Source organism: Mustelus asterias, chromosome 15, assembly GCF_964213995.1.
Source record: "Mustelus asterias chromosome 15, sMusAst1.hap1.1, whole genome shotgun sequence".
In the NCBI taxonomy this organism is placed as follows: Eukaryota; Metazoa; Chordata; class Chondrichthyes; order Carcharhiniformes; family Triakidae; genus Mustelus; species Mustelus asterias.
The window spans coordinates 75,447,517-75,475,137 of record NC_135815.1 but is presented as its reverse complement, the minus strand read 5'-3'; the positions used below and the strand labels follow the sequence as shown (position 1 = coordinate 75,475,137).

Below are 27,621 nucleotides of genomic sequence, written 5' to 3'. Positions count from 1 at the left end.
GTGTCACCCGCCTGAGATCTAACTTTCTTCTTTCCCTCCCAAGCAACCTCAATCCACCTGCCAGCCTAGAAATTGAGGCTAAGCAGGAAACGGCCCTTAAGTGGTCATTAATAAAATTTTGCCCATTAGCTTTGTATCGAAGTAGAAATGCTAATTATTTATCATTGATCCCAACTCTCTTTCATCTTAGAACTAAATGGATAGTTTTCTGCACCATTGTTTATAACTTGATGCCTACAACACCTTTTGGGGACTTTGGGCAATTTAGGGGAAAATTTTCCTGTATCACCTGCCATGGGAATCGTAGCGGGTGGGGGGGTGGACCATGCAAAGGTTCATTGACCTCGGGCAGAATCTTCCAGTTTTGGGGCACGCACGGCTGGAAAATCCCACCCTTGGGGTTTATTCCTGGTATATCTAGAGATCATTGTCTCCAAGTGCCATGCACCTTCCTCTCAATAAATGAGTCCCTTTGATTTTCAACAACAGAACCATCCAGATTCACTGTCAAACAGAATCCAGCAGAAGCCACATGATCCTTTTCATATGGCTCTAAACATAATAATCTTATAAACCAAAAGGTACAGTCTTAAGACATAATTTTATAAACCTCATAATTCTGACAATCTATAATATAGATATGGCTGTTTCCACATATTCCAAATGGGTCAACGATTGCTCAAATATCACAAGCTGACCTGTTAAGCCAGAGAGCCGGGATAAAGAAAGAACGTTTTCAAGTATTCTGACTGAAAGGCAAATGTTAGTTAGGACACCAGGGAGAACTTCCCAGCTCTTTTTCAATTAATGCCCAGAGTCAAAGTGGAATCTTAACCCATAACATTATGACTGAAGAAGCAAATGTACTACCGACTGAGCCACAGCTGACAGTTTAGATGTGAGAAGGTGAGAAGGTATAATTTCTTTATCCAAAACATGGGTATAATGTGGAACTTGCTACTGGTTTAGATGAATAACATAGATGCATTCAAGGGAGCGTGATGGTAAATACATGAGCAAGAAAGGAATAGAAAGTTACATAAATACACCAGAGTTTGTTTTTGTGTTCCCCACATGGCGAGCCCCCTGCCTGATGCTGTGTTCACACTAGAGGTAGGAGGATGACTCCCTGAAGTGGGCATTAATTGCCCACTGAAGGGTCTCAATTGGCAGCAAGGCAGAGGGGCCGTCCATGGATCTTCCCATTATGGAAATAATCAGAGTAGAGGCAGCATCCCCAGCCACCACCCTCCTGCCTGATTAAATAACTCCTGTCACCAAACTTGCCACTGGAGAGTTCCATGGGCAGCACTGTGGTTAGCACTGCTGCCTCACAGCGTCAGGGACTTGGGTTCAATTCCAACCTTGGGTGGCTGTCTGTGTCTGCGTGGGTTTCCTCTGAGTGCTTCAGTTTCCTCCCACACTCCAAAGATGTGCTGGTTAGGTTGATTGGCTATGCCAAAATTGCCCCTTAGTGTCCTGAGATGTGTAGGTTAGAGGGATTAGCGGGTAAATATGTAGGGATATGGGGGTAGGGCCTGGGTGGGATTGTGGTCGGTGCAGACTCGATGGGCCGAATGGCCTACTTCTGCACTGTAGGGTTTCTATGATTTCTAAATATGTGGGGTTACGGGGATAGGGTCTGGGTGGGATCATTGTCGGTGCAGGCTCAAAGGGCCAAATGGCCTCTTTCAGCACTGTAGGGATTCTCTGATTCCATATACATGTTTTACTTAGAAATTAATCATTGGTAATCAATGAAATTTGAAATTCAGCTTCCTAGCATTAGTCTACCAGTCAACATCCACCTGTAGCAGCCAGGGAGGTCTCAGGCTTGCCCCTCAGTGAAATTGTCTTATATTACAGTGGTTAAATCAATTAATTGTCCAGAATCCTACCCTTCCTTTCGCAAAACACATATGGACCTTAAACATCTGTTCAGTGCTAGCTGATATCATGTTGGGCAACAGTAAGTGTACTGCAATTGGCTTCAGTACTATGGGTTAGAAAAAGGAAAATTGTTTGATGATCCAATTCTTGATTAAACTTGTTGGCACCTTTCAAATTTGTGCCTCTCTGCAACAGCATCTAAAAGCAAAATGTCAGTTTCCACTTGTACACTGCCAAGTTCTATCTCTCTTCTTCTCTCCAACCCTCCACTTTATCTAAACTGACAGACTGTTTATTGACACCCAGCACTAGATGATGAGCAGAAATTTCCTCCAATTAAATATTGGAAAAACCAAAGCAATTTTCTTTGATCCCTGCCAGAAACTCTGTTCCCTTGCCACTAATTTCATCCCTCTCCCTGGCAACTGTATTAGGTCACACCAGAATGTTCACATCCTCAGTGTCATATTTGGCCACTGCTTTCAACCACATATCTACACCATCATTATCCACCTCCATAATATTGCAAGTGTCTATCTCTGTCTCAGCTATTCTGCTGCGAATACCCTCCTCACACCTTTGTTACCACCAGATTTGACTATACTAATACACTCCTGGCTGATCTACCCTTTGTAAACTTGAGGTAGTCCAAAACTCTGCTGTCCTAACTCACATCAAATGATGAAGGGTTATCCAGACTTGAAAGGTTAACTCTGTTCTCTCTCCACAGATGCAGTCAGACTTGCTGAAATTTTTCAGCATTTTCTGTTTTTGTCATATCAAATGCTGTTCACACATCATTACTGTGAACTATATTAGCTCCTGGTTAAACAATGGCTCAATTCTCATCCTTGTTTTCCAATCCTCCCATGGCCTGGCCATTCCCTATTTCTGTAATCTCCTCCAGCTCTATCACCCTCTAAGGTATGTTCACTCCTCTAATTCCAGCCTCATGAGCATCCCCAATTTTAATCACTCCACCATTGGTGGCCATGTCTTGAGCTGCCTTGGCCATAAGATCTGTGATTAATTCCCTAAATTTCTCCACCTCTCTGCCTCACTTTCATTCTTAAGTTACTCCTTTGTGGCTCAGCGTCATACATTATAATGCCACTGTGAAGTGATTTGGGATATTTTATTATGTTAAAGATGTTACATAAATTCAAACACACCATCTACGACAGAGGTTCCCAACTGGTGAGCCAAAATAAGATTCAAAATGATTAAAAACCTACATTTAACTTTCGGTTTGAGCTCCATGTTTGGCATCTCCAAGTTCGGATAAACCTCATGCCTCCCATATCATGGACCGGCCAGGAAAGGGCATGTGTGGTTCAAATCGTTTTATATTGGTAATCTGAACTGTGCACACGCCGGCTGGGAAATGCACACTGCCCATACATACATGGCTCGTATTTTTTTTTATATTGTTCAGAGACCATGCGCCTGACCAATGTAAAAAATCCAAATACTGCATGTGCAGCCCATTCCCGGCTGGCACATGGGACAAGACCCCTGTTTCTTCGGGACTTGGAGATGCTGGCCATGGAGTAGATGACAAAGGCCCTGTACAAAGAACAATACAGCACAGGAACAGACCTTTCGGCCCACCAAGCCTGCACCGATATGTGGCTTTCATCCCTCTGTTTGCCTCCCGTTCATGGTGTCTAGCAAGATACACCCTGAATGTTGCTAATGTGCCTGCTTCCACCACTTCCATTGGCAGTGCGTCCCAGGCACCCACCACCCTCTGTGTGAAGAACTTTCCCTGCACCTCCCCCCTAAACTTACCACCTCTCACCTTAAACCTGGGTCCTCTTGTAGTTGACCCTTCCACCCTGAGAAAAAGCCTCTGACTCTCCACCCTATCTATGCCTCTCATAATTTTGTAAATTCTATCCGGTTGCCCCTCAGCCTCCATCTTTCCAGTGAAAACAATCCGGGGTTTATCCAACTTCTCATAACCCAAAACTCTTCAGACCAGGCAACATCCTGGTAAACCTTCTGTGCACCCTCTCCAAAGCATCCACTTCCTTCTGGTAGTGTGGTGACCAGAACTGCATGCAATATTCCAAATACGGTCTAACTAAAGTTTTATACAGCTGTAACATAACTTGCCAACTTTTATACTCTATGCCCCAGCCGATGAAGGCAACAATGCTGTACACGTTCATGACCACCTTATCCACCTGTATTGCCACTTTCAGGGATCCATGGAGCTGTATGCCTAGATCCTTCTCTATGTCAATGCACCAAGGTTTCTGCCATTTACTGTATAATTCACACCTGAACTTGATCTTCCAAAATGTATCACCTTGCATTTGTCTGGATTAAACTCCATCTGCCATTTCTTTGCTTAAATCTGCAATCTATCTATATCCTGCCGTATCCTTTGATAATCCTCGTCACTATCTGCAACTCCGCCAATTTTTGTGTCACATCCGCATTTTAGTAATCAGACCATCTACATTTTCCTCCAGATCATTTTATACTTGGGCAAAAAGCAAAAACACAAAAAGGGCACGAAAATCCTAGAAGAAGTGAGGAAGACAGGGAGAGGTTGAAAAAGAAACAGCAGATAAGACAGGGAAAGTAAAAAGAGAGTTTCCGTTAAGGAAGAAGACACAGGTAAGAAACAGGAACCAATAAAGCTAAGAAAAGGAGAAACAGGCTCCAATTAGAGAAAAGGCTACAAGGAACAGACCTTTAGTCTGGGACATACAGGATTGGATAAGGAAAAATAGGGAGGCTTATGGCACATTCAGAGGGCTCAAAATAATGGATGCCCCAGAGAAGTATAGAAAGTGCAGGGGGTATTTAAAAAATATATTGAGAGCAATGAGGGAGCATGAAAAGAAACATGAGCAGGTAAAATAAAGAAAAATTCCAAAGTGTTTTGTAAGTATATTAAGGGTAAGAGGGTAACTAGGGAAAGAGTAGGGCTCATTAGGGAGCAAAGTGGCAATTAGTGAGTGGAACCAAACGGTGAGGTATTAAACGTGTATTCTAATTCTGTGTTCACTATGGAGAAGGATAACGTGGGTATAGTTTATTTATTAGTGTCACAAGTAGGCTTATATTAGCACTGCAATGAAGTTACTGTGAAAATCCCCGAATCGCCACATTCCAGCGCCTGTTTGGGTACATTGAGGGAGAATTTAACATGGCCAATGCACCTAACCAGCACGTCTTTCGGACTGCGGGAGGAAACCGGAGCACCCAAAGGAAACCCACACAGATATGGGGAGAACGTGCAAACTCCACGCAGACAGTGACCCAAGTCAGGAATCGAACCCGGGTCCCTGCGCTGAGGCAGCAGTGCTAACCACTGTATTACCGTGTCAGCAGGGGACTGCGATTTAATTGAACAGATTAGTATTGAGGGGAGGTTTTAGTGGGCTTAAAAGTGGATAAATCCCCTGGCTCAGATAAGATGTAGCCCAGGCTGCTCTGTGAGGCAAGGGAAGAGATTGCAGGGACCCTGATGCTAATTTTCAAATCATCTCTGGCCACAGGAAAGGTGTTAGAGGGCAGCTAATGTGGTACCATTATTCAAGAAGAAAGGTAGGGCAAAGCCAGCTAATTACAGGCCAGTGAGTCTAACATCAATGGTAGGGAAATTATTGGAAACAATTCTGAGGGACAGAATTAATCTCCACTTGGAGAGGCAAGGACTAATCAAAGATAGTCAGCATGGCTTTGTCAGGGAGGGATTATGCCCAACAAATTTGATTGCATTTTCAAAGAGGTAACAACATGTGTAGATGAGGGCAATGCAGTTGAAGTAGTCTACATGGATTTCAATGAGGATTCTGACAAGGTCCCACGTGGCAGACTGAGCAAGAATGTAAGAACCCCATGGGATCAATTGGCTTAGTGGCAGAAGCCGATAGTCGAAGGTTGTTCTTGTGACAGGAAGTCTGTGTCTAGTGGTTTACCAGAGGGATCAGCGATAGATCCCTTGCCATTTGTAGTGTGCATTAATGATCTTGACATGGACATGGAGGTATGATCAGTATGTTCACATATGACACAAAAATTGGTGGTGTGATAAATAGCGAGGAGGAAAGTCTTAGATTACAGGATAATATAGATGGGTTGGTCAGATGGGCAGAACAGTGACAGATGGAATTTAACCCTGAAAAGTGTGAGGTGATGCATTTTGGGGGTACTAATAAGGCAACAGAATACATACTGAACATTAGGATGCTAGGAAGCACAGAGGACCAGAGGGACCTTGTGGTGCGTGTCCACAGATCCCTGAAGGCAGCGGGTTAGGTAGATAAGGTGGTTAAGAAGGCATATGGGATACATGCCTTTATTAGCTGAGGCATAGAATATAAAAGAGCAGGATGGGTATAATGGAGCTGTATAAAATGCTCATTAGCCTACAGCTAGAGTATTGTGTGCAGTTCTCGTCAATACTCTAAAAGGGTGCAGAGGAAATTCACCAGGATGTTTCCTGGGCTGGAGTGTTTCAGTTATAAAGAGAGGCTAGTTAGGCTGGGGTGTTTTCCTTAAGAGCAGAGAAAATTGAAGGGTGACCTGATTGATATGTACAAAATTATGAGGGACATAGATCGGTTAGATAGAAAGAAACTTTTCCCCTTAGTATAGGGGTCAATAACCAGGGAGCATAGATTTAAGGTAAGGAACAAGTGAATTAGAGGGGATTTGAAGGAAAGCTTTTTCACCTAGAGGGTGGTAGGAATCTGGAACTCACTGCCTCAAAGGATGGTAGAGGCAGGAACCCTCACAACACTAAGAAGCATTTAGATGAGCACCCGAAACACCTTAGCATACAAAGCTACGGACCAAGTGCTGGAAAATGGGACTAGAATAGATTGGTGCTTGATGGCCGGCAAAGTCATGATGGGCCAAAGGGCCTCTTTCAGTGTTGTAAGAAGGCAACTGAAGGTTGGTAACTGTGCTACGTGGCGTTGGGGCAAGGATACAACTTTAGAGTAGTAGCTATTTGTTTGGCATAGCTGAAGAGCTGTAAACATGCTTGTAAGTTGATGCTTGAGGGCATTTATCTTGTAGTATGATGTGTCTGACCACAGCTTGCCATGGATTCTTGAAGAATCCTGGTCTGATTCAGGTGTGGCTCAAAGAATAGAATCTCAGGAGAAAAAAAGCAAGGTTTGTACATAGACAGTACAGTGACAGCTACTTAGCCTTGGGATTTTTGAGGACTGGTGATGCCTCTTGCCCTGTCCCAGAATGCCTAATTTACAGGGAGAAGCTCTCAAATGCTGCAATGGCACAAAGTAAGTTGAAGCGGCATTTCAATACAAAATACCATTCACTCCCCAACAAGAATATACAATACTTCAAACACATGAGAGAACAAAGGATAAAGCAAAATCAATGTATGATGGCATATGTGCATGTTTCAGATAATGCGCAGGAGCCGAGTTACATGGTAGCTGAACTCAGAAATCGAAATTTCTGCACACCATTGCAATAACCATAATCCTGCCAGCATTGTGAGAGATGCTGCCAAATAAATTGATAATGTTCCTCTTGCTGATAGTACAAACAAATGGCACATTGACAAAGTGTCAGTTGATATTGAACAGGCGCTTCAATAGGAATTAGAAATGAGTGGAAAATGTGCCCTGCAGATTGATGACTCTACAGATATTAGCGAGCACTGACAGCTCTTAATCAATGTCAGGTATGTCAATGGGGATTTTGTCAAAGATAATTTCTTCTTTGGCAAAGGATTGCCTGATCATGCGACCGGGGAGGATATCTTGTGTTGCAACTATTTGTCTGGAGAAAAACAATCTTAATTAGACCAAGTGCAACCGCATCTGCACTGATGAAGCAGCTTCCATGATGGGCAAAGTCAAAGAATTTGTGAGTAAGGTGAAAGAACAGAATCCTTACATCCAGATCAGCCATTGTATCCTGCACCATGAAGCCCATGTTGCCAAAACAATGCCATCTGAGTTAACTGCAATGTTAGACCAAACAGTGAAAATCATGAATTCTGTGAAGTCGCATCCTTTGAAATCACACTTGTTTACTGTTGTGTGAAGAAATGAGAGTGGAGTACCTGGGTTCACTCATGCACACAGAGGTGCGATAGCTATCTCATGAAAAGCTCCTCTTTTGTGTTTATGAGCTCCATAATGCAGTTATCAGCTTTGCAGGAATTTCCACACAAGATTTAATATGCGATGATTCTTGGTGTGTTAAATTTGCATATCTTTCAGATACATTCAGCCATCTGAATGTTAAAGTGCAGGGGGAAAACAAGAACATTCTGACTACCAGAGAAGAACTTCAAGGCTTCAGATCAAAACTGGACCTTTCAGGAATAAACACAAGTGAGCCGATTAAGAGGTTCAAGCTGGCACCAGCAAATGCTGCTGGCAAAACTATATGCAAACTCATCTCCACACATCTTAAAACACCAGAAGAGAAAAAACAAATGCTACTTCCCCTCCATGCGTATGGAAGACTTTGACTGGGTACGTGATCAATTTAGTTCACTTTCTCTTGAACCAAAGAAATTTGAACGTGAGGATTTCACAGAGCTCAGGATGGATCATAAACTGAAACTGAAGTTTACAGAAATGCCTGTGGACACATCTGGTTGCTTGCAGGACAGGAATACCCATCTATTTTATATTGCACTACAGCACTACTCTTATCATTTCCCACAGCCCACCTGGAGTGTAAGTGTTCTCAACACTAGCTTGTGTTTAAAAAAAAAAGGAGTCTGTCAGTGGAACAAGTCCTGTGAATTGCCCTGTCATCAGTTCCTCCCTGGAGCAAGAGACTCTCTGCTCATGATGGCAGGCCCAAGTGTCACATCAACTTGGAGGTAAGATGCTGTTCACAGAATTTCCTTCATTTATGAACTTTCACATTGAGATATTAAGACTTTAAAAAACTGAAAACTTTGAAATCTTTAATGGGAAACATGTAAATTGTGTACATTTTCAATAAAAAATATTGCATTTGACATGCAAATGATGATCAGGCTTTCATATAAACTAAAAAAGTCTTAAATGGTGCCTGTTTTTTGAAGGTTTCAGAGATAATCAGACTTTTGCTCGAGGGCAGCTCAGGTGGAGAAAATAGGTGTACCTCAAATTTTTTTGCAGTGTAAACGTGTGCCATGAGGTAGAAGGTTAGGAACCACTGCTGTACACTCTCCATGCTGCAATTTGTTTCATGTTTGTCCAAATATCTTTCTCTGCTTCTCATATTGCTACTTAAAAGGCAAAACCAATTTCACTTTTACATTTTGTACGAGATATTTAAATATGACATGTTTTATGAATTTGTTACCTTTCATCTTACATATTCATGGCCTTTTGTAAAGTCCAAACTAATTTGACATTCCATAAACTGTATAAACAAAATTAGCTTTATAGCACAGTAAACTTGCAAGTTATTGGTGCCTAATTGAAATTAAAAATTATGGACAACCCATGTAAATGTAATTAGTGACAGCACATTTATTTTGGTCATACTGAAGTAAAATAATTACCTTTCTGTTTTCATACAAAGTCAAAATTTAAATTTAAATCAGACTGATTAAATTCTGTTTTTAAACCTTTAAATGAAAATTCACAGCTGGCACCTCATGAGCTTCCATCCTGTCATTCGAACACTTCTAAAATAGAATATTTAAAAAAATCTGCTCCACCCAGGCAATAATTAGCTTCAGTGATTGGAAAATGACAGGAGTGGAGTTTCCTGATAAGCACTTACAAAATGCAAAAGGAGCACCAAAGCAGAGAATTCTAGACATTGTTGAATGTATCAGCCTTTAATCAGTTGTAGCAAACTGGTCTTTGTTCAAGCCATGGAGCACATCATCTGGGCTGGCATCTTAGCGTGATGGTAAGGGCATGCTGGATTGTCAGTGGTCCTGTTTTCCAGTTAAGATGTTAAAGCAAGGTCTTGTCTGCCCTTCCAGGTAGTATTAAAAGATCCCTATCCGAAGAACAGCAGAGGAGTTCTCCTGGCATCCTGGTTAATACTTAGCTCTCAACAACACCACAATAAAATGATGAGCTAGTTATTATTCCATTGCTTCTTTTGGAACTTTGCCACGCACAAACTGTCCTGTTTGCCTACACAAGTGACTACACTCCAGAAATAATTAATTGGCTGACCGTTCGACCCCCACATTCATCCCATCACCAAGACCACGTACTTCCACCTCTATAACATTGCCTGTCTTCAACCCTGCCTCAGCTCAGCCATGCCTGTGTTATGACTCTATTTCCTACTGCAGATTTTGACATAATTTGCATCCAACAGCACTCATTTAATATTGATTGTACTCAAAAGCAATAATATAGCTATCACTTAACATTGAAAGTAACGCAATTATCAATGTCATCAATTGCACTCAAACATTTACAATTTGTAACATCACTTCAGTGTAGGAACACAAAAAGAGAGAGTTTATTTTCCAGATTTTTGAATTTCCAATAGCTTCAAACATCCTCGGAGCTAACTTTAGAAAAAGCAGACTTGGTTTTAACTTGTGTTTTAATAAACTTTTCTTTCTAATTTATAGTGCTGCACAATCTTCCCAGCAACCCCTCTTGCACAGCCCTCCCCAAATATTGCTGCAGTTTTCTCCATCAACCCGCATCCACAGAGCAATCCTCTCCCTCACCATTTACGTCCCAATCAATTTTCTGCCTCCAGCATCCCTCGTGATCAAATTTCTCCCCATCATCTCCTCAAGCAATTTCCTTCTGCCTCTGAACCCCCAAACCTCCCCCAAAATTGCAGTTCTCTTCCCCTCTCTATCTCCCCCTCCACTCTCTCCCTCCCAGCATTGATCAATCCCCTACCTTTTCTCTCCTCCCTCTCCCCTCCCACACTTTCGCTCCCTCCACAATTTGCAGGGCCAATTAAAACCAGGGGTTTTGGTGAGGATGGCCTGATACAGTTTTGAGCTGGCATGGGAGCAGTGATTGTATAAGCATTTCGGCGGCTGGAGGGTGAGGTGAAAAGAGTCAGGGTGGTCTTGCTCGAGTTCGGTGAGAATAGCCTGGTAGCAAGTTTTACAGGGTCCGAAGCCTGGATTTCAGCAAGTCACTGAGCTCGGCATTTAGTAACAATGGCAGGGCCCAAGGCCTAAAGGCTGGAAGAAGAGAGGGCTCAGAGTTTGGAGGGAGAGGAGGATAGGAGTTTTGAGACCGGAGACAATAAGGGTTTGGAGACAAGAGGGAGTGTGGGAGAGGATTTAGACCCTGTCGCTGGAGTGGTGATTGGGAGGGGGCAGGGGAAGAGGGTTTGGACTCTGAGACTGGAGAATCCCGCCAGAATTTAGACCCTCAAAACTGGCGGAGGGGGACAGAATTTAGCCCCCGAGATTGGGAGGTGATTGGCTGGCAAATGTACACTCTAAAACTAAAATGAATTAAGAACTGATAGGGATCTGGTGGGTGCTCTTATGCACATAATAAAAAAAACATTTATTCAGATAATATTAAATAATTAATTTCCTTATATTTTTTACTGTAGGCTGTTAAGCATATTGGATAGATTTGAATGCACTGGATAGCTTTGAGCCTCTTTTGGCAATTGATGTCAGAAATGGTAAAAGGCTGCTGATCTGTGCTCATTCCAAATTAGAACATTTGATGTCCAATGATTGCTGGTAATTTTTGAAAGCAAGAATGTCAACATTTTCAGGTAGGTAACTCTTGGCCAGTGGATGGTTTATCTTGTGGGGGAGGCTAAATCAATGGCTCATATTTAAAAATCAGAGGTTTCCTCCGAAGATAGAGATGAGGAGAAACTTTTTCTCCCGAAAGGTTATTGGTCTGTGGAAATCCCTTCCTCAAAAAGGAACAGAGGCATTGTCCTTGAATTTATTTAAGGCAGTGTTAGACAGATTTTTGTTTGGCAAAGGAGTCAAGGGTTATGGGAGGCAGACAGGAAAGTGGAGCTGAGGCTACAATCAGATCAGTCATGATCTTATTGAATGGTGGAGCAGTTTTGAAGGGCCAAATGGCCTACTCCTACTCCAATGTGCTTGTGTTCCTAAGGTCATCCAAACCTCTGCTGTCCATATCTTAACTTGTAACAAAACCCATTTTCCCAACATCACTGCGCTCATTGACTGACATTTGCTCCCAGTCTGCAACACTGCAATTTTAAACTGATCATCCTTGTTTTCAAACCCCCCTATGACCTCTACCCTCCCCATCTCTGTAACATCTCCCAGGCAACAACCTCCTTGATCATTGTGTTCCTCGAATTCTGGCGTCCTGATTTTCATTGCTTTAGTAGCTTCAGCTAGACCTAAAACAACCTAGGTCCTAAGCTTTAAAATTTCCTCTATAAACCTCTTCACCTCATCTCTTCTCCATTAAGCCGCTCCTTAAGCCCTATCTCTTTGGCCAAAATTTTGGGAAGAGATATCTGCTTATATAGCTCAGTGTAAAATTGGGACTACCCTCATTTTTTACCACTCTTACCTCTCTGAGCATAGCTAGAGCATCTCCAGCAATGGCTTTTTTCCCTATCCTGTTATTTCTGGAGTTTCCCAAGCTCTCCTCTTGATCCTGTCTTCTTTTCAACCTGCGTGTTACTTTATTGATACCACCATCACCATCCCTAGGTTGTCATGTCTCAGCAGCAGGACAGACTCAGCAGAAAAGGCAGCACAGTGGTATACAGTTAGGAGACAGTTAACTGGGGATACCTCAACATTGACTCTGAACCTCAGGAAATCCTGTCAAGGCACATCTTCCAGTGTGTTGGTGAACTAGTAGTTCAAAATTGGGCATCCATAAGGCAGAATTGTATACAACCACAATCTGTAACCTCACAGCTCAGCAAATCCCTTACTCTACCATTAATATCAATTCATGGGATCAACCTTGGTTCAATTGTGAGTGCAGGACTGCATGCCAGGAGCAGCGTAAGAAGTCTCACAACACCAGGTTAAAGTCCAACAGGTTTATTTAGCAGCACAAGCTTTCGGAGTCTCAGTCCTTCATCCGGGAGTGAGGAGTTGTGTTCACAAACAGGGCATGTACAGACACAAACAGGGCATGTACAGACACAAACTCAATTTACAAGATAATGGTTGGAATTGCGAGTCTTTACAGGTAATCAAGTCTTAAAGGTACAGACAATGTGAGTGGAGAGAGGGTTAAGCACAGGTTAAAGAAGTGTGTATTGTCTCCAGCCAGGACAGTTAGTGAGATTTTGCAAGCTCAGGCAAGTTGTGGGGGTTACAAATAGTGTGCCATGAACCCAAGATCTCGGTTGAGGCCGTCCTCCTGTGTGTGGAACTTGGCTATCAGTTTCTGCTCAGCGATTCTGCATTGTCGTGAAGGCCACCTTGGAGAACGCTTACCCGAAGATCAGAGGCTGAATGCCCATGACTGCTTTATCTGTCAAGACTCGCATTCCAACCATTATCTTGTAAATTGAGTTTGTGTCTGTACATGCCCTGTTTGTGAACACAACTTCTCAGTCACCTGATGAAGGAGCTAGACTCCGAAAGCTTGCGCTGCCAAATAAATCTGTTGGACTTTAACCTGGTGTTGTGAGACTTCTTACTGTGTTTACCCCAGTCCAATGCCGGCATCTCCACATCATGGCCAGGAGCAGCATCAGGCATAGCTAAAAATAAGGTGTTAATCTAGTGAAGCTACAACACAGGACTACTTATACGTCGAACAGCGGAAGCAGTGTGCAATAGGCCAGTGGTGGACAACTTGCAGCCTGGGGCCACAAAGCCCATGAGACATTTTTGTTGACCACTGACCATATGTAGGGTTGCCACATTCGGCTGATTTCCAGCCGCACAGTTTTTTTTTCTACCGGTATGACTGAAGTGATACGCATGTAAAGTCAGGGCAAGTGAAGTGAGGTGCATGCGGATTGCACACAACATTAACTGTGAGAGCCCGTGTGCTCCCTCTGCATCCAAAGTGGAAATATTTCTTTTGTTTTTACCATTTGAAGTTGATGATAGATTAAACATTTTCGATAACATGCTATGAAATATTTGGTGTATATTTAATCTTATTTATGGGCATTGGTTAGTGAACGAACCTAATTTCAATCTTGCAGCCCATTGAGATGAAGGAAGACCACTCATGCGGCCCACTCACTAGCCTAGGTTGCCCATCCATCACTGCAACAGACAGAGCTAAGGGATTCACAACCAATGGATCAGATCACAGCTCTGCACTCCTACCAGTCACAAAAGGTGGTGGACAATTAAACAACTAACTGGAGGTGGGGGTTCCGCAAATATCCCTAGCCTCAATGAAGATGTCGCCCAGCACTTCAGTGGGAAAGACAAGGCTGAAGCATTGGCAACCACCTTCAGCCAAAAGTGCTGAGTAGATGATCCATCTTGGCCTCATCCTGAACTCCCCAACAACTCAGAAGCCAATCTACAACCAATTCAATTCACTCCATGTGATGAAGAAGCTAATTATTGTAATTGTTACATGCCTTGACAGAATTCCCGCAAAAATACTGACCACACCTTAATCAAGTTGTTCCAATAGTTACAACACTGGCTTTTATCTGAAAATGTGGAAATTGCCCAGGTATGTCATGTCCACAAGAAGTGGAACAAATCCAACCCAATAATTACTCCTCCATCAGTCCCTCTCAATCATCAGCAAAGATGATAGAAAGTGTTGCCGACAGTGTTATCAAGCGACATTACTCAGTGATAACCTGTTCACAAATGCTCAGTTTAGGTTCCGCCAGGGCCACTCATTCCCTGACCTCATTACAGCTTTGGTTCAAATATGGGCAAAGGACTGAATTCAAGGGGGGAGCTAGACTAAATGTCCTTGACTTCAATATATCATTTGACTGAACATGGCATCAGGTGGCCCTGCCAAAATTGAAGTCAATGGGAATCAGGGGAAAAACTCTCTACTTAGCAAAAAGGGAGATGGTTGTGCTTGTTGGATGCCAATCATCTCAGTCCCAGGACATTGCTAAAGAATGTTTACATAGTATCCTCGGTCCAACCATCCACACCAGCTTTATCATTGACTTCCTTCCATCATGAGGTCATAAGTGGTCATGGTCACTGATGATTGCAATGCCTCCCACTTAACTGGACCAGCCATATAAATACTGTGAGCATGTCAGAAGCTGGAAATTCTGAGGCAAATAACTTAATTCTCGACTCCCCAAAGCCTGTCCACTATCTACAAGGGATAAATCAGTAGGCGATTGAACATGCCACATAGTTCCAACAATATTCAAGAAACTCAATACCACCCAGGACAAAGCAGCCTGTTTGATCGGCACCCCATCCACCATCTTCAACTTTCACTGCTTACACCACTATTACAAAATGCCAGCAGTGTGTACCATCTACAAGATGCACTACAGCAAAGGTCAAGGGCAGCATAAATGTGGGAACACCGCTACGTCCAAGTTCAAGCCACACAGCTTCCTGACTTAGAACTACATTGCTGTTCTTCACTGTTGTGGGATCAAAATCCTGAAACTGCTTTCCTAGCAGCACTCTGGGTATACCTGTACCAGCTGGACTGCAGAGGTTTGAGAAGGTGAATAATCAGTGATAGACAACAAATGCTGGCCTTGCAGGCAATGCTTACATTCGCCAACGTCAACTTCCATGTGTATGATGATAATACCCAGTTGCACCTCATTACCTCTCTTTACACCACCTGTGTTGTCAGACTGCTTGTCCAACATCAGCTTTGGATGATCTACAGTTTCCTTCATAAACATTGGGATGACCAAAATCATCCTGATGGCCTTGCCCCTCGATTCCATGTCCCTATCCCTTGATTGTTTCAAGTTGAATCAAACTACTCACAACCTTGACACCCTATTTAACCCACGCTGAACTTCTGATCCTAAATCCTCTCCAACACCAAAGCTGCTTACTTTCACTTCAGTAACATCACCTGCCACAGCCTCATGCTGCTGAAACCCACATCTATACATTTATCATTTCCGGTCTTGACTGTTTCAATTCTCTCCAATCCTCCACCCTTAATAAACTTCAGCTCACTCAAAATGTTATTTCTTCTAATCTGTCCCATGAAATGTTTTCCTCATCCATCAATGCTGTCCTTGGTGACCTATGATGGTTTCCAGTTTCCAAATCCCTCCAGTTTTAGAATTCCCATCTTTGCGTTTAAGTTTCACTGCAGTCTTGCTGCTCCTAACTCTATAAATACCCATTAAACTACAACACCCTAGAGTTTCATATTTCTCCATTCCTGGCCTGTTCTGTATCCCCTCTTTCTTTTCTCCAACCCATAGTGGCCATATTTTCAAGTGCCTTGCCCCTCCATTCTGAAATAACCTTGCAAACACTTCCCATCTCGGCACTTTCCTCTCCTCCATTAAGACCTTCCTTAATGTCCAACTCTTTAACCAAGTCTCAGAATAGCTCATTCTTTGGCTCAGCATTCATTTTTGTTCAACATACACAGCTCCAACACTGACATCTACCCAGTAATGTGAAAAATTGCCCAAGTGTGTTAATTGCCCTGTACACAAAAAGCAGGACAAATCTAAGCCTGGCCAGTTATCCCCCATCAATCTACTCTCAATAAGTAAAATGATGGAAGGGGTAATCGATAGTGTTATCAAGTGGCACTTGCTTAGCAGTAGCTTGTGCACTGATGTTCGGTTTGGGTTTTGCCAGGATCAATCAGCTCCTGACCTCATTATAGCTTGGTTCAAACATGGACAAAAGAGATGAACTCCAGAGATGAGGTGAGAGTGAATGCCCTTGACATCAAAGAGCTCCTGCAAAACTGGAGTCAATGGGAATCCGGGGACAACTCTCCACTGATTGGAGTCATATCTGGTACAAAGGAAGATGGTTGTGGTTGTAGGAGGTCAATCATCTCCGATCCAAGACATCACTGCAGGAGTTCCTCAGCAAACCAGCCCCCCATATATTGACTCTGTCTACACTTCCCAGTGCCTCGGCAAAGCAGCCGGCATAATTAAGGGCCCCACACAACCCAGACATTCTCTCTTCCATCAGGAAAAAGACACAAAAGTCTGAGGTCACGTACCAACCGACACAAGAACAGCTTCTTCCCTGCGGCAATCAGACTTTTGAATGGACCTATCACACACTAAGCTGATCTTTCTCTACATCCTAGCTATGACTGTCACACTACATTCTGTTCTTGAGTCAGTTGGTATGTGACCTCAGACTTTTGTACCTTTTTCTCGACGGAAGAAGGTGGTAGAAGAGAGTACGTCCAGGTGTGTGGGATCCTTTCAACAAAACAGAATTTAACCATCGCGCCATGACATTCAATGGCATTACCATTGCTGAATCCCCCATTATCAACATCCTGGGAGTTACCATTGACCAGAAACTGAACTGGAATAGCTACATAAATACTGTAGCTGCAAGAGCAGGTCAGATGTTAGGATCTTGTAGTGTGTAAGTTGTCTCCTGACTCCTCAAATTCTGTCCACCATCTATAAGGCACAAGTGAGATCGTGATGGAGTATCTTCCATTTGTTTGGATGAGTGTAGCTCCAACAACAAACATTCCTGGACAAAGCAGCCTCCTTGATTAGCACCCCATCCACAAACACTCAGTCCCTCCACCATCGCAAAGTGGCAGCAGTGGGTACCATCTACAAGTTGCACTGCAGCAATCACCAAAGCTCCTCAAACAACACCTTCCAAACCCACAACCACTATCATCTAGAAGGACAAAGGCAACAGCTGCATGCAAACACCACCATCTGGAAGTTTCCCTCCACACTCCATCCTGACTTGGAAATATATCACCATTTCTTCACTGTTGCTGGGTCAAAATCCTGGAACTTCCTCCCTAACAGCATTGTGGATGTACCTACACCAATTGGACTGCAGCAGAGGTAACTCACCAATACCTTCTCCAGAGCAATTGGGGGTAGATAATAAATGCTGGCCTTGCAATGATGCCCACATCCCATGAATGAAAAAACCCACAGGACCCTTACAAATAGGCTGAAGTTGGCAGAAGTACATTTAAACAGTTATGTTGCAATAGGAAATTTAAACATTGTTGTATTGAGCACATTATCATAATTAATGCCAATAAATTTGTGATAGTTATAAAGCAGCTAAAATTGCAGCCAATTTTAGCATTGCTTCAGCACGATGTATGCCTGATATTGGGGGGGTAAAAAAGTAGGAAACATGGCAGAGTTCTGTCCCAAGTTTTTATGGATCTCTCTCTAACCGAAATGCTGCAGCTTTCAACCTGAAGAAAGGTCTCTTTGGTTGAAGACTACCTGATGCCTAATGAAGCCATGTCTTTACAGATGTACATGCTTCAGAAGGGAGGAAAAAATGATAAAATAGCTAAGAAAATTAATAATACCGAGAAAGTCATTGTGTTAAATTTGTCATAATCTCAGATTACATATCAGGAAAAAGTATCTTGTCCTTTTATTAAACAACTAAAATTTAAAAAAAGACAAAATGAGTAATTGAATGAAAAAGTGGTAGCTTGGAAAGATTTTAAGAATGGGAAGAATTGCTTAGATATCTAAAACTTAGATTTGTTGCATCTCCTCGCTCTGGTGTGGCACACGAAATCACAGTTTTGGCCACTGACGTTTTTCGGCCCCATCACCCCCAAATTGAATCTAACTCGCATAATAGAAGTGATTGGCGGCAGGACGGGGGAAGTGTATGTAATGACCATCCAATTCGTGCCTACTCTATTTCACTGCAATATGTAGATTTGTCAACAGCTTCTGTTAGTGCTTCAAATGGTTGTAGATATGTTAATATAATAGATTTTAACTATATAGTAAAAGTGCTTCTACACACTTTCCCTTCAAGCTAAAACAAAAAGGAGTGAGGAGAATGAGGTGTCTATCTGCCTAATAACTTACCATTCACATTCTTGAAGATATTCAAGACGGGGAGGATTTGACGGTAATAAGGCACAAGGGCCTCGCCCACCATATCAGCTGACACAACCAGGTGCTGGAGCACTTTCAGCGTGGTGCAAATGATTTGCTTGTTCCGAGTGTTGAGCGCATCTGCGGGGACAGAAGGGGAGACAGAGGAGAATGATGGCTCTCTGTGAAAAGAAAACTTTAATGGATAAATTTAATTAAATGATTCTCTGCTGGGTATTGCAAGTGGGCCTTTATTAGCAGAGCTTTGAAAAATTCCAAAGATGGATTGCACCACTGATGTTATAAAACACTGCCTTGTCCTGACTGTTATTTGTTCCCACAATTTGCGCTGACTCCTCACTAACCCCCAAGAATACAGTTCATTTATTCATTTTGCAGACTGCTCACTGCTTCGTCCAAAACACAGCATGTACCATAGGGCCAATGGAACTGTGCTAATGCGCAGTGTTCCACAACAACAGATACTCTCTCATCAAACAATTGGGCATCTATGTTTTGAGCTTATTACTAAGAAATCATTGAAGGCAGCTCAATGAATAAATTCTGGAAATCATAGTTTTTTGGACAAAGAGGCAAATGTTTGCAAATAATTCTGTAGGCCCCCATTAATGACGAACAAAAGCATTAACATGCAAACTAGTTTTCGTATCGCCTCCTAAGATATCTGTGTGGCAACACATGATTATTCCCTTTTGTACCGATGGCCTTTATGAAACATCTTCTGTTGCTTTTGTTTGACAATAATCTCACTTTTGTGAATAATAGACTAAATGACCTTTTGTTTTGGGAACAAGTTGGCTGTGTTTAAAGGTAAGTATAATGTCTTTCTACAAGTAACACCTCCGATCCAGCCCTCCCACTGAATTCCTTAGCTTGAGAACAGCTTACATAGAAACATTCTGATTAAACTTTGAACAAATACTTGATACATTGAACAATGCTGTCATTTAAGACGTCAAAACATACAAACACCAGTATTACAAAGATACATTACATTTTGAAACAATGGATTTTGTTGCAAATTGCAGCATTTCTGTATGCATTTGAAAACACTCCGTTGATTATTGCTGGTACAATAGGTTACTGACCTTTTCAATAATCTCAATGATGAAACAATGAATAAAACAGTAACTTACTTGTAACAAACTGTACTGGATGGTGTTAGGATGAAATATTTATAACTTTAAGATCTCCTACGTTAGTTTGCAAAAATCATAAAATCTGTCTATAAAATCTCTCAAACAGTATATTAAAAATGAAAATAATTTTATTCACAGTAAAAATTATAGCTAAGAAAACCTTGTTAAATTTTGTATGTAAGCTGCAAAACTGTAGTGTTCATTTTAACATTCTCTGCCCAAACGAAACTGAGCGACTGGGGAATTTAAAATGAACACATTATTTTCCTGCTTCTAGTTTGACTCTTTGAACGTTGCATATTTTTACTTGCGGAGTGCTGCAGGCAGAAAAGGCACCCACCCAAAATAGGCAGAAGCTTAATGAATTTATGCAAATTGGGGTCTTATGGTGTCAATTGTAAGTGGGGCCTGAGTGAGTGTTTCCAATCAGGCTAAAGTGGATCCACACATACACGAGGCCCTCCAAGGTATGTGTGAAATTTTCTTTTGCGGGGCCAAGAACTGGTATTTCGCCCAACTGGTTATTCTTTATGTTGCATCCTAAACAGTGAGGATCGACAGTCGTGGAACTGTACTGCAGCATGGGTCAGCATTATTTAAAATGCAACGGAGAAAATTACCAAGCGTAAAAGTACAATATTGTGGCAAAATAAAGGGGGCTCCTTCGCACCTGGCTCATGTACAGGATCTGAGAATGGTTGATTCAATACTGTTGCTAAAAATGAAAAAAAGAAACGATCTATTCCCTCGCAATGGTACTCAATAACATCACCATCATCCCTCAACATATGCAGAAAAATACTTTCACGAACCTAAAATATTATTTATAATATTTTGATCGAACAAAATGTTTAAAACAAATGTCCAGACAAAATATTTGCCACTTTCAGCATAATATTTTCCAAATATGTTTAATTTTAGATTAAAGTCTGAATTGTGCAGTAAAATGTGAAAATCAATTATTGTATATGTAAGATTAAATTAGTTATGTGAAAAAAGTGCATGAACACAAAAGGGAGGGGGGGGTAAATACTTGTGACAAGTAGTAATTACTTTACAATGTGAATTTCAAGTTTAGATTTCAAATAACTTAATGGAAAAGAGCAGCTTGCAGCTACATAAATATATTGTTTCAGCACTGACTTTTAGGAACATAGGAAAAAAGGAGGTAATTGAACCTGCTCTGTCATTCAGTTGGATCAGGATTCATTAATGTAGCAACTCCATTTACCTGCCTTTTTCTATTTGTTTTCATAAATCTAGTGACTTCAGTCTTGAAAATTTGACACACCATTTACAACCTTTTTGGAGAGTTCAGAATGTTTTGGATGGTGGGCTTTCCTGCTTGCCATCTGGAGAATCAGTGAGGAACAAATCCCTGCAGATCACAGGAGCCACAGCTGTTTAACACTCTGCGGAGCATGAATTGGCTGGTGAAAGTACTTCTATGCCTAACTCATTGGAAGTTCAACCTCAGAGAGCTACCAGTCCATCTGTAATCCCAGTGGCAGCCGTGGCCAGGACTGGGACCACAAGCAATCCAAAGCTTCTCAGTCCAAGGCCTGATAAGTGAGGGGAGGGGCGGAGGAGGGGGTTCATGATAGGAAGGTTGTGAGACCCTGCAGGGGAAGAGGGCGGAGGGATGTGAGTTTTGACAGAGGTCAGGAGAAGGGAGCACCCACAGAAGGAAGGCCTGGGTAGGGGAATGGTATGCCCAATATAGAAAGGGTGCCTTTGAGGGAAGGCAACATCCTCCCTTCCCACTCAAGATCTAAGCAGGGTGACTTGCTGGGCTTCCCCCTGAACTCCTCCCACTAGTCTCAAAATTTACCTGGCCTTTAATTGACCACAAAGGTTGCAATGGGGTAAGGATGGGCAGGCCTCCCTAGGCCTCACCTGCCCCCTGTAAAATTGTGGACAGGTCGGAAGAGGACGGCAGGGAGACCACCAAGGGAACTTTACAGGCTCTCCTCACCTGCAAATCCACTCTTTTCTGTCCTTTCTGTGAAAAATATTTCTTGAATTTGTTTTTAAAAAAGCCTAATTGTAATTTTAAGATTATATACCTTCTTGTTCTGGATTTCCCCACTAAAGGAAATGGTTCTCCCTATCTACTCTATCAAATCCCTTTATCAAACTTCTAAACTTGTTTACATAAGCTATCCTCAAAGTTTAACCATTCAAATGTTGGTATCAAGTGGTAATATAATTTTTCCGAATCCAGCTGTAGTCCCTACAAAATAAAAATCCTTGCTTGATACGTCAATAAACATATTCAACACCAGTATTCAGATTACAGGTATCTAGTAATTTTTCAAATGGTGCATGTAATTGACTGCATGATCAGGACTCTCTCTCATTGCCAGGATTGCAAATGCGTTGTCCTCATAATACATCAATGAGAAATGATAGTGATTCTGCCACAATTTCACCTTTCAATCCTCATAAACATGCAAGGTAGTTTGGAGGATAGAAAGTTATCCTTCATTAGTTTACTTTTGCTGTGAAGGGGTAATATACAGTTCAGGTGTAGCATTTAAAACATTGCAGTCTGTTAAAGGGCAACATCGTTTGTACAGAAGCAGCAGTTGCCTTAGTTTAACATCTCAAAAGAAAGACAGAATATCCAGCAATTCAACAATCCCTCAGACAATGCATTGGAGTCTGAAATAACTCCCATGAGGGTGATGTCCCTTCACCAAATCCAGCTTTATTTACAATAGTTAATAATACTCAGAACATACTTCCCAGAACATAGTATACATCCTGAGTGCTGATAACACGGACACTCCATATTATATACCTCTGCAGGGCTCCCGGGTTGGACAGCATTAACTGCTTCAACCAGGGAGCTCATATTCTAACAGGTTCAGCTTATGGATCTCGTTAAAGTCATTACATCCCTTCTCCTCTAGGTCCGAGGAACCTCGGCAGGTCGTTCGCCTTGAGAGCCTCTTGTGTTGTTTCAACGCCAAGTATAGTTCCTGCAGCTCTGTGCCGGAAATATGTATAATGTAGCGGACCAGAGCCTGTCTCTTTCGTCTTGAGCCTCAAGGCACAGGTTCACTCTCTTCATTGAGTGGCAAGGGGGTGGCTGAGTCCGTCGTGTCCATTTCGGACTCTGAGGTTCCAATGACCAGAGACAGAGAGCGGGAGTCAGTGGATCCTGGAATTTCTTCCAAGGCTCCCGATGTGCTGGGTATAAATTGTTCTGGCATGGCATTGGGTTTAACGCCTTTTAAATGGTCTAAGTATTTTCATAGGACTGTATCTCCCACGCGGACTTTGTAGGAAACCGATGCTCCCCCAGGTTTGAGAAGATCAGGCTCAACCTGGTGTGGAGTCATCTACCCATGAGCAACTCGGCTGGGATTATTCTGGTAGTTGCATGGGAAGCTGACCTGTAATCGAAGATTAATCTGGACATTTGGTAACCAAGGAGGCTGCAGGCTGTTAGACCTGTTTTCAATGTTTGGACTGCTCTTTCCTCCAGGCCTTTGGACGATGGGTGATATGGTGCTGTCTTAATGTGTCGAATTTTGTTAGACTTCATAAAATCATCAAATTCCTGGTCTGTTCATGGGTTCAATGTGTAGCTGAATCCACAGTCTTCCCAGCCATTCCCAAGGGTACAGTGGAGCTGCTGGTGACAGCTTCTGCCTTTGTTGGCATTGCCAATACTGACCCACGAGCACAGCCATGTTCGTACCCTGGCCACCAGACAAAGCTCCTTGCGAGCATTTTCATCACTCCTGGGTGAACATGGTAAAGTTTGGCCAGGATGGGACAGCGGCCCTGACTTAGCATGACAACTCTGGAGCCCCATATGAGAATGCCATCTTCCACGGTCTGCTGCTCTCTCTGGCTCCAGTATGGGTGCAACGCGGGCTGGAATGGCCTTTTTAGTTTCCCCCGTCATTACAAGCTGTTTCAATTTCATGAGGACTGGGTCTTTTTGCATCCACAGCTGAGTATTATTTGCTGTCACTGGGAGAGTTTCCAAAATGTTCATTGTCATCACCATGTCTTCCAGTGGGGATACCATCGACGGGGTGTCTGCTAATGGTAGCCTACTCTTCCCATCTGCGTTGGCTACTTGGCCTCCGGGACAGTGTTCCAATCGATAATTGTAGGCAGGCAGTAATAAAGCCCATCGCTGGATTTGGGCCGATGCTATGGCAGCACTGCCTTGTCCTCCCTTAGCAATCATGGTAGTGGCTTGTGATAATGACGACTTTTCACCCATACAGGCACTGGTGGAATTTCTTAACCCCGAATATCAACCTTTCTTTTTCAATGTGGGCATATTTGCATTCTCCAATAGCCAAGATCCTGGAAGCGAATGCAATTGGGCGTTCCTCTCTGTTTAGCCATCTATGTGCCAATACCACTTCAATTCCATAAGGGGATTCATCGCAGGTCAGTAGTAGTTCTTTCTGGGATAGTAATATGCCAGAACATTCTACAAGGAAAGCTGTTGCTTTACTTGCTTTACTTTATGGAAAGCCAATGATTGGCTGGAAGCCCACTTCGAAGGCCGATCCTTTTTTGGTAATTGGTGTAGTGTAGTGTTAGTAGTTGGTGGGTGGCACAGTGGTTAGCACTGCTGCCTCACAATGTCAGAGACCTGGGTTCAATTCCTGGCTTGGGTCACTGTCTGTGTGGAGTCTGCATGTTCTCCCCATATCTGCATGGGTTTCCTCTGAGTGCTCTGGTTTCGTCCCACAGTCCAAAAGTGCTGGTTAGGTGTATTGGCCATGCTAAATTCTCCTCAGTGTACCCGAACAGGCACCGGAATGTAATAACTAGGGGATTTTCATAGTAATTTCATTGCAGTGTTAATGTAAACCTACTTGTGACACTAATAAATAAACTTTATAATGGGGCCAGGATGGAGGCAAGTTTGGACATAACTTTCCCGTAATAGGTTACCAACCCCAGAAATGATCTTAGCTCCTGGATGGATGTGGGAGCTGCGGTGCCTTTGATCACTTGCACCTTGTCTTTCAAAGAGTGTAGACCAGACTTGTCCACTCTGTAAATAGAGCTGGATCAATTTTTCTTGTCATGATTTTTCAGGTTCTAAATGCAGGCAAGTTACACTCAAATAAGGATTCCCTGGCTACTGGTGATAACCACACACAACTTCCGGCAAGGCAAGAAGAGTGAGAGTTAGGCCAGCCTTCCTTCTTGGCTTACTCTGATTTCAAAAACAACAGGTCCAAAACTTAAAGCTTGTCTCAATTTCCAGTACATCTCTAGCCTTTGCCAGTTTTTTCCCCATCAATTAAAGTGATTGCAATTAAGAACAAGTGAACAGTTCTTCCCCCTCATGCACAATTCTGGTCAGGTGAGTTACTTGAAAATACATTGTCGCACCAGTCGAAAGGTGTAATTATGACCGTTTTGTAAATAAAATGCAAGAGTCCAAATAATAAATCACCCTTCCAAATATTAAAAGAAAAATCCAGTTTGTGCAGATATTGGCGGGGGGGGGGGGGGGGGGGGGGGGGGGGGAGAATTCTCCGAAAAAAATTCCAAGTGCCAAATTCACATGAAAACTGGAGTTTAAACGTGATTTTCAGAATGAATCTACCACACTCTGAGCACTGCAGAGTGCCCTCGCGTGACTCACTGAAAATCAGCGAGTGGGGCCTATTCCACTAAAGATGCCGCCAGCATAGCGCTTTAGCATGCTGTGATCTGTCAGCACTGAGATCGGAGTGGCCCTGCACTGCCGGCCTCCTGATCGCTGGCCAGCTCAATTGCTGGCCAGCTCCACGACCCTGCATCGCTGCCCTTCTGACACCAGACCTCTCTGGGCAAGCCTCAATGTTCCCCCCACCCAGATGGCCGGTCTGATCACCCCCTTCCCTCCCTCCCTCAGCCACTGATCTAGAATGCAGAGTGGCAGCAGGTCCCCAGGGGCCCAATGCCCCTTGGGCAGTGCCAATGTGTCTGGGCATTGGCAGTTTTCCCCAAGACATTGCCAGTTTGTCCCTTTGGCAGTGCCAGGTGGTCAGACTGGCATTGCCAGGCTGGCACTGCCCAGGGGGCACCCTACCTTACCTCCTGTGGGGGGCTTCCATGGCCTCTGTTCGCTCCAGGGGGGTTGGCTGCCTGTTTCCCGTTAGTGGGGAGCTGTTGTAAACCCTGCTGGAGGGAACCACTCCACTGGGAGAGGCTAGCAGACCCAGAGACTTCAGTCCCGGACCCACTAATGACATTGCAATTCATATTTAAATCAGCTCCGCGCTGAAAATTGGTGCAGAGCTGATTACTCCAAAAATCTTGGAGCCGGAGATGCATAGAGGCCATGGCACCTAGCGGGGAGCTCACTAAACAGCCTCCGCTAATGTCTCCTGGCGCATTGCACTGCTAGAGCAGCGCAGCAGGCTGGGAGATTGCCCCCATGGTTTTCACAATACAAGATACAGTAAAGGGTACAAGATAGGTACTGTCTCCATCTTTGTTGAAACACATAGCTCTGTCCAACAGTCAACTCACCCTGGGCATGGGTCATATGCCTCTTACATCACTTGTGCGGGTGGTAGTGTACTCAGTCACACATTAACCCTACATGTGCTAGATCTTTATACTACACCTCCTCCAAATCCTTTGTCCAATTTATTTTCAGTGATTATAGTTTACCGTATGTTCTTCCATTATTATTATCACACATTTACATTGTTATTACTACAATGTTACCACCCCATCTCTCTACTTCAACTCGTTGAATTCAAAGATTTTGGCTGTCTGGAGGTCTAATAACCCTTCTATACCCCTCTTGTATTGTTGTTGGAAGGATGGTAGGCTCTGTCACTGCTAGTTCTTCCTATAGGTTTGGAGGTTGTCCTGGCATCTGGATATGTTTTAATCCTTTTCTTCCATTGTTCTGTGTTGAGCCGTATACTTGGATGTTTTGGCTGTTGCACTGGCTGGTCATTGCTACCATAACTTGTTTACTCGTGGGGTGGACAAACATTGTATTCGTCTCTTTGTCATTTCTTTCATTTTTTCCATTGTCATGTGGGTTGTGGTGATGTCCTCTATGGAATTAGATGAGCATTCTTGTGATGAATGAGGTTTAGTGGTACACTCACCACAGTGTTTCACTGTCCGCAATGAATGACTGCTACCATCTTTTCTGGTTTCGGCATGCTGGCTGATGTTTGGTGGTTGTAGTTGACCTGCTGTATCCTTGTCAGAGCCAAAGGTTGAGGCTCATCAGATTGCTGGTCGTTCTGTTTTACAACCTCAGATGGAGGCATCATAGTTAACTTCTGAGTGGTTGGCTGGTCTGAAAATTGAAGGTTTCTTGCAACTATAGCAAGAATGGACAAACTGCTCCACAAGGAGAGAAGACAGTTCAGAACTGAAGTCCCAGTCAAGGTATTTTTTTTCGTTTGAATACTCAAGAACTTGCATTTCTACATGATTAACAACATTGGTTGTCTTGATATTTTCTGCTGATTTGATGGTCCAAGGCTACACAGGCATCTCTGCTCAAGAGAGAAAAAGGTTAGTTATGGATAACTTGTACCAATTCAAAGATTTGTTTGCTGTCATAATATAGTGGTTTCTAAATCATGCCTCGAGGTAGGGATTCATGACTCCTCAGATATTGAAGCAGTCCTTGTTCGAACGCAGTAAGATCTGGACAATATCCATGCTTGGGCTGACA

General features: G+C 43.0%; 1 protein-coding gene across 5 annotated transcripts in view; it reads right to left on the bottom strand.

Moving 5' to 3' along the window:
• LOC144504574 (parkin coregulated gene protein homolog) overlaps positions 1–27,621 on the bottom strand; it is a 357,038-nt gene that overhangs the window by 108,737 nt on the left and 220,680 nt on the right. For all 5 annotated transcript variants that reach the window (XM_078230135.1, XM_078230137.1, XM_078230136.1 and 2 more), the window contains one exon: positions 18,769–18,918. In XM_078230135.1, coding sequence (XP_078086261.1) covers positions 18,769–18,918 — 150 coding nt within the window. The remainder of the gene's footprint in view (positions 1–18,768; positions 18,919–27,621) is intronic.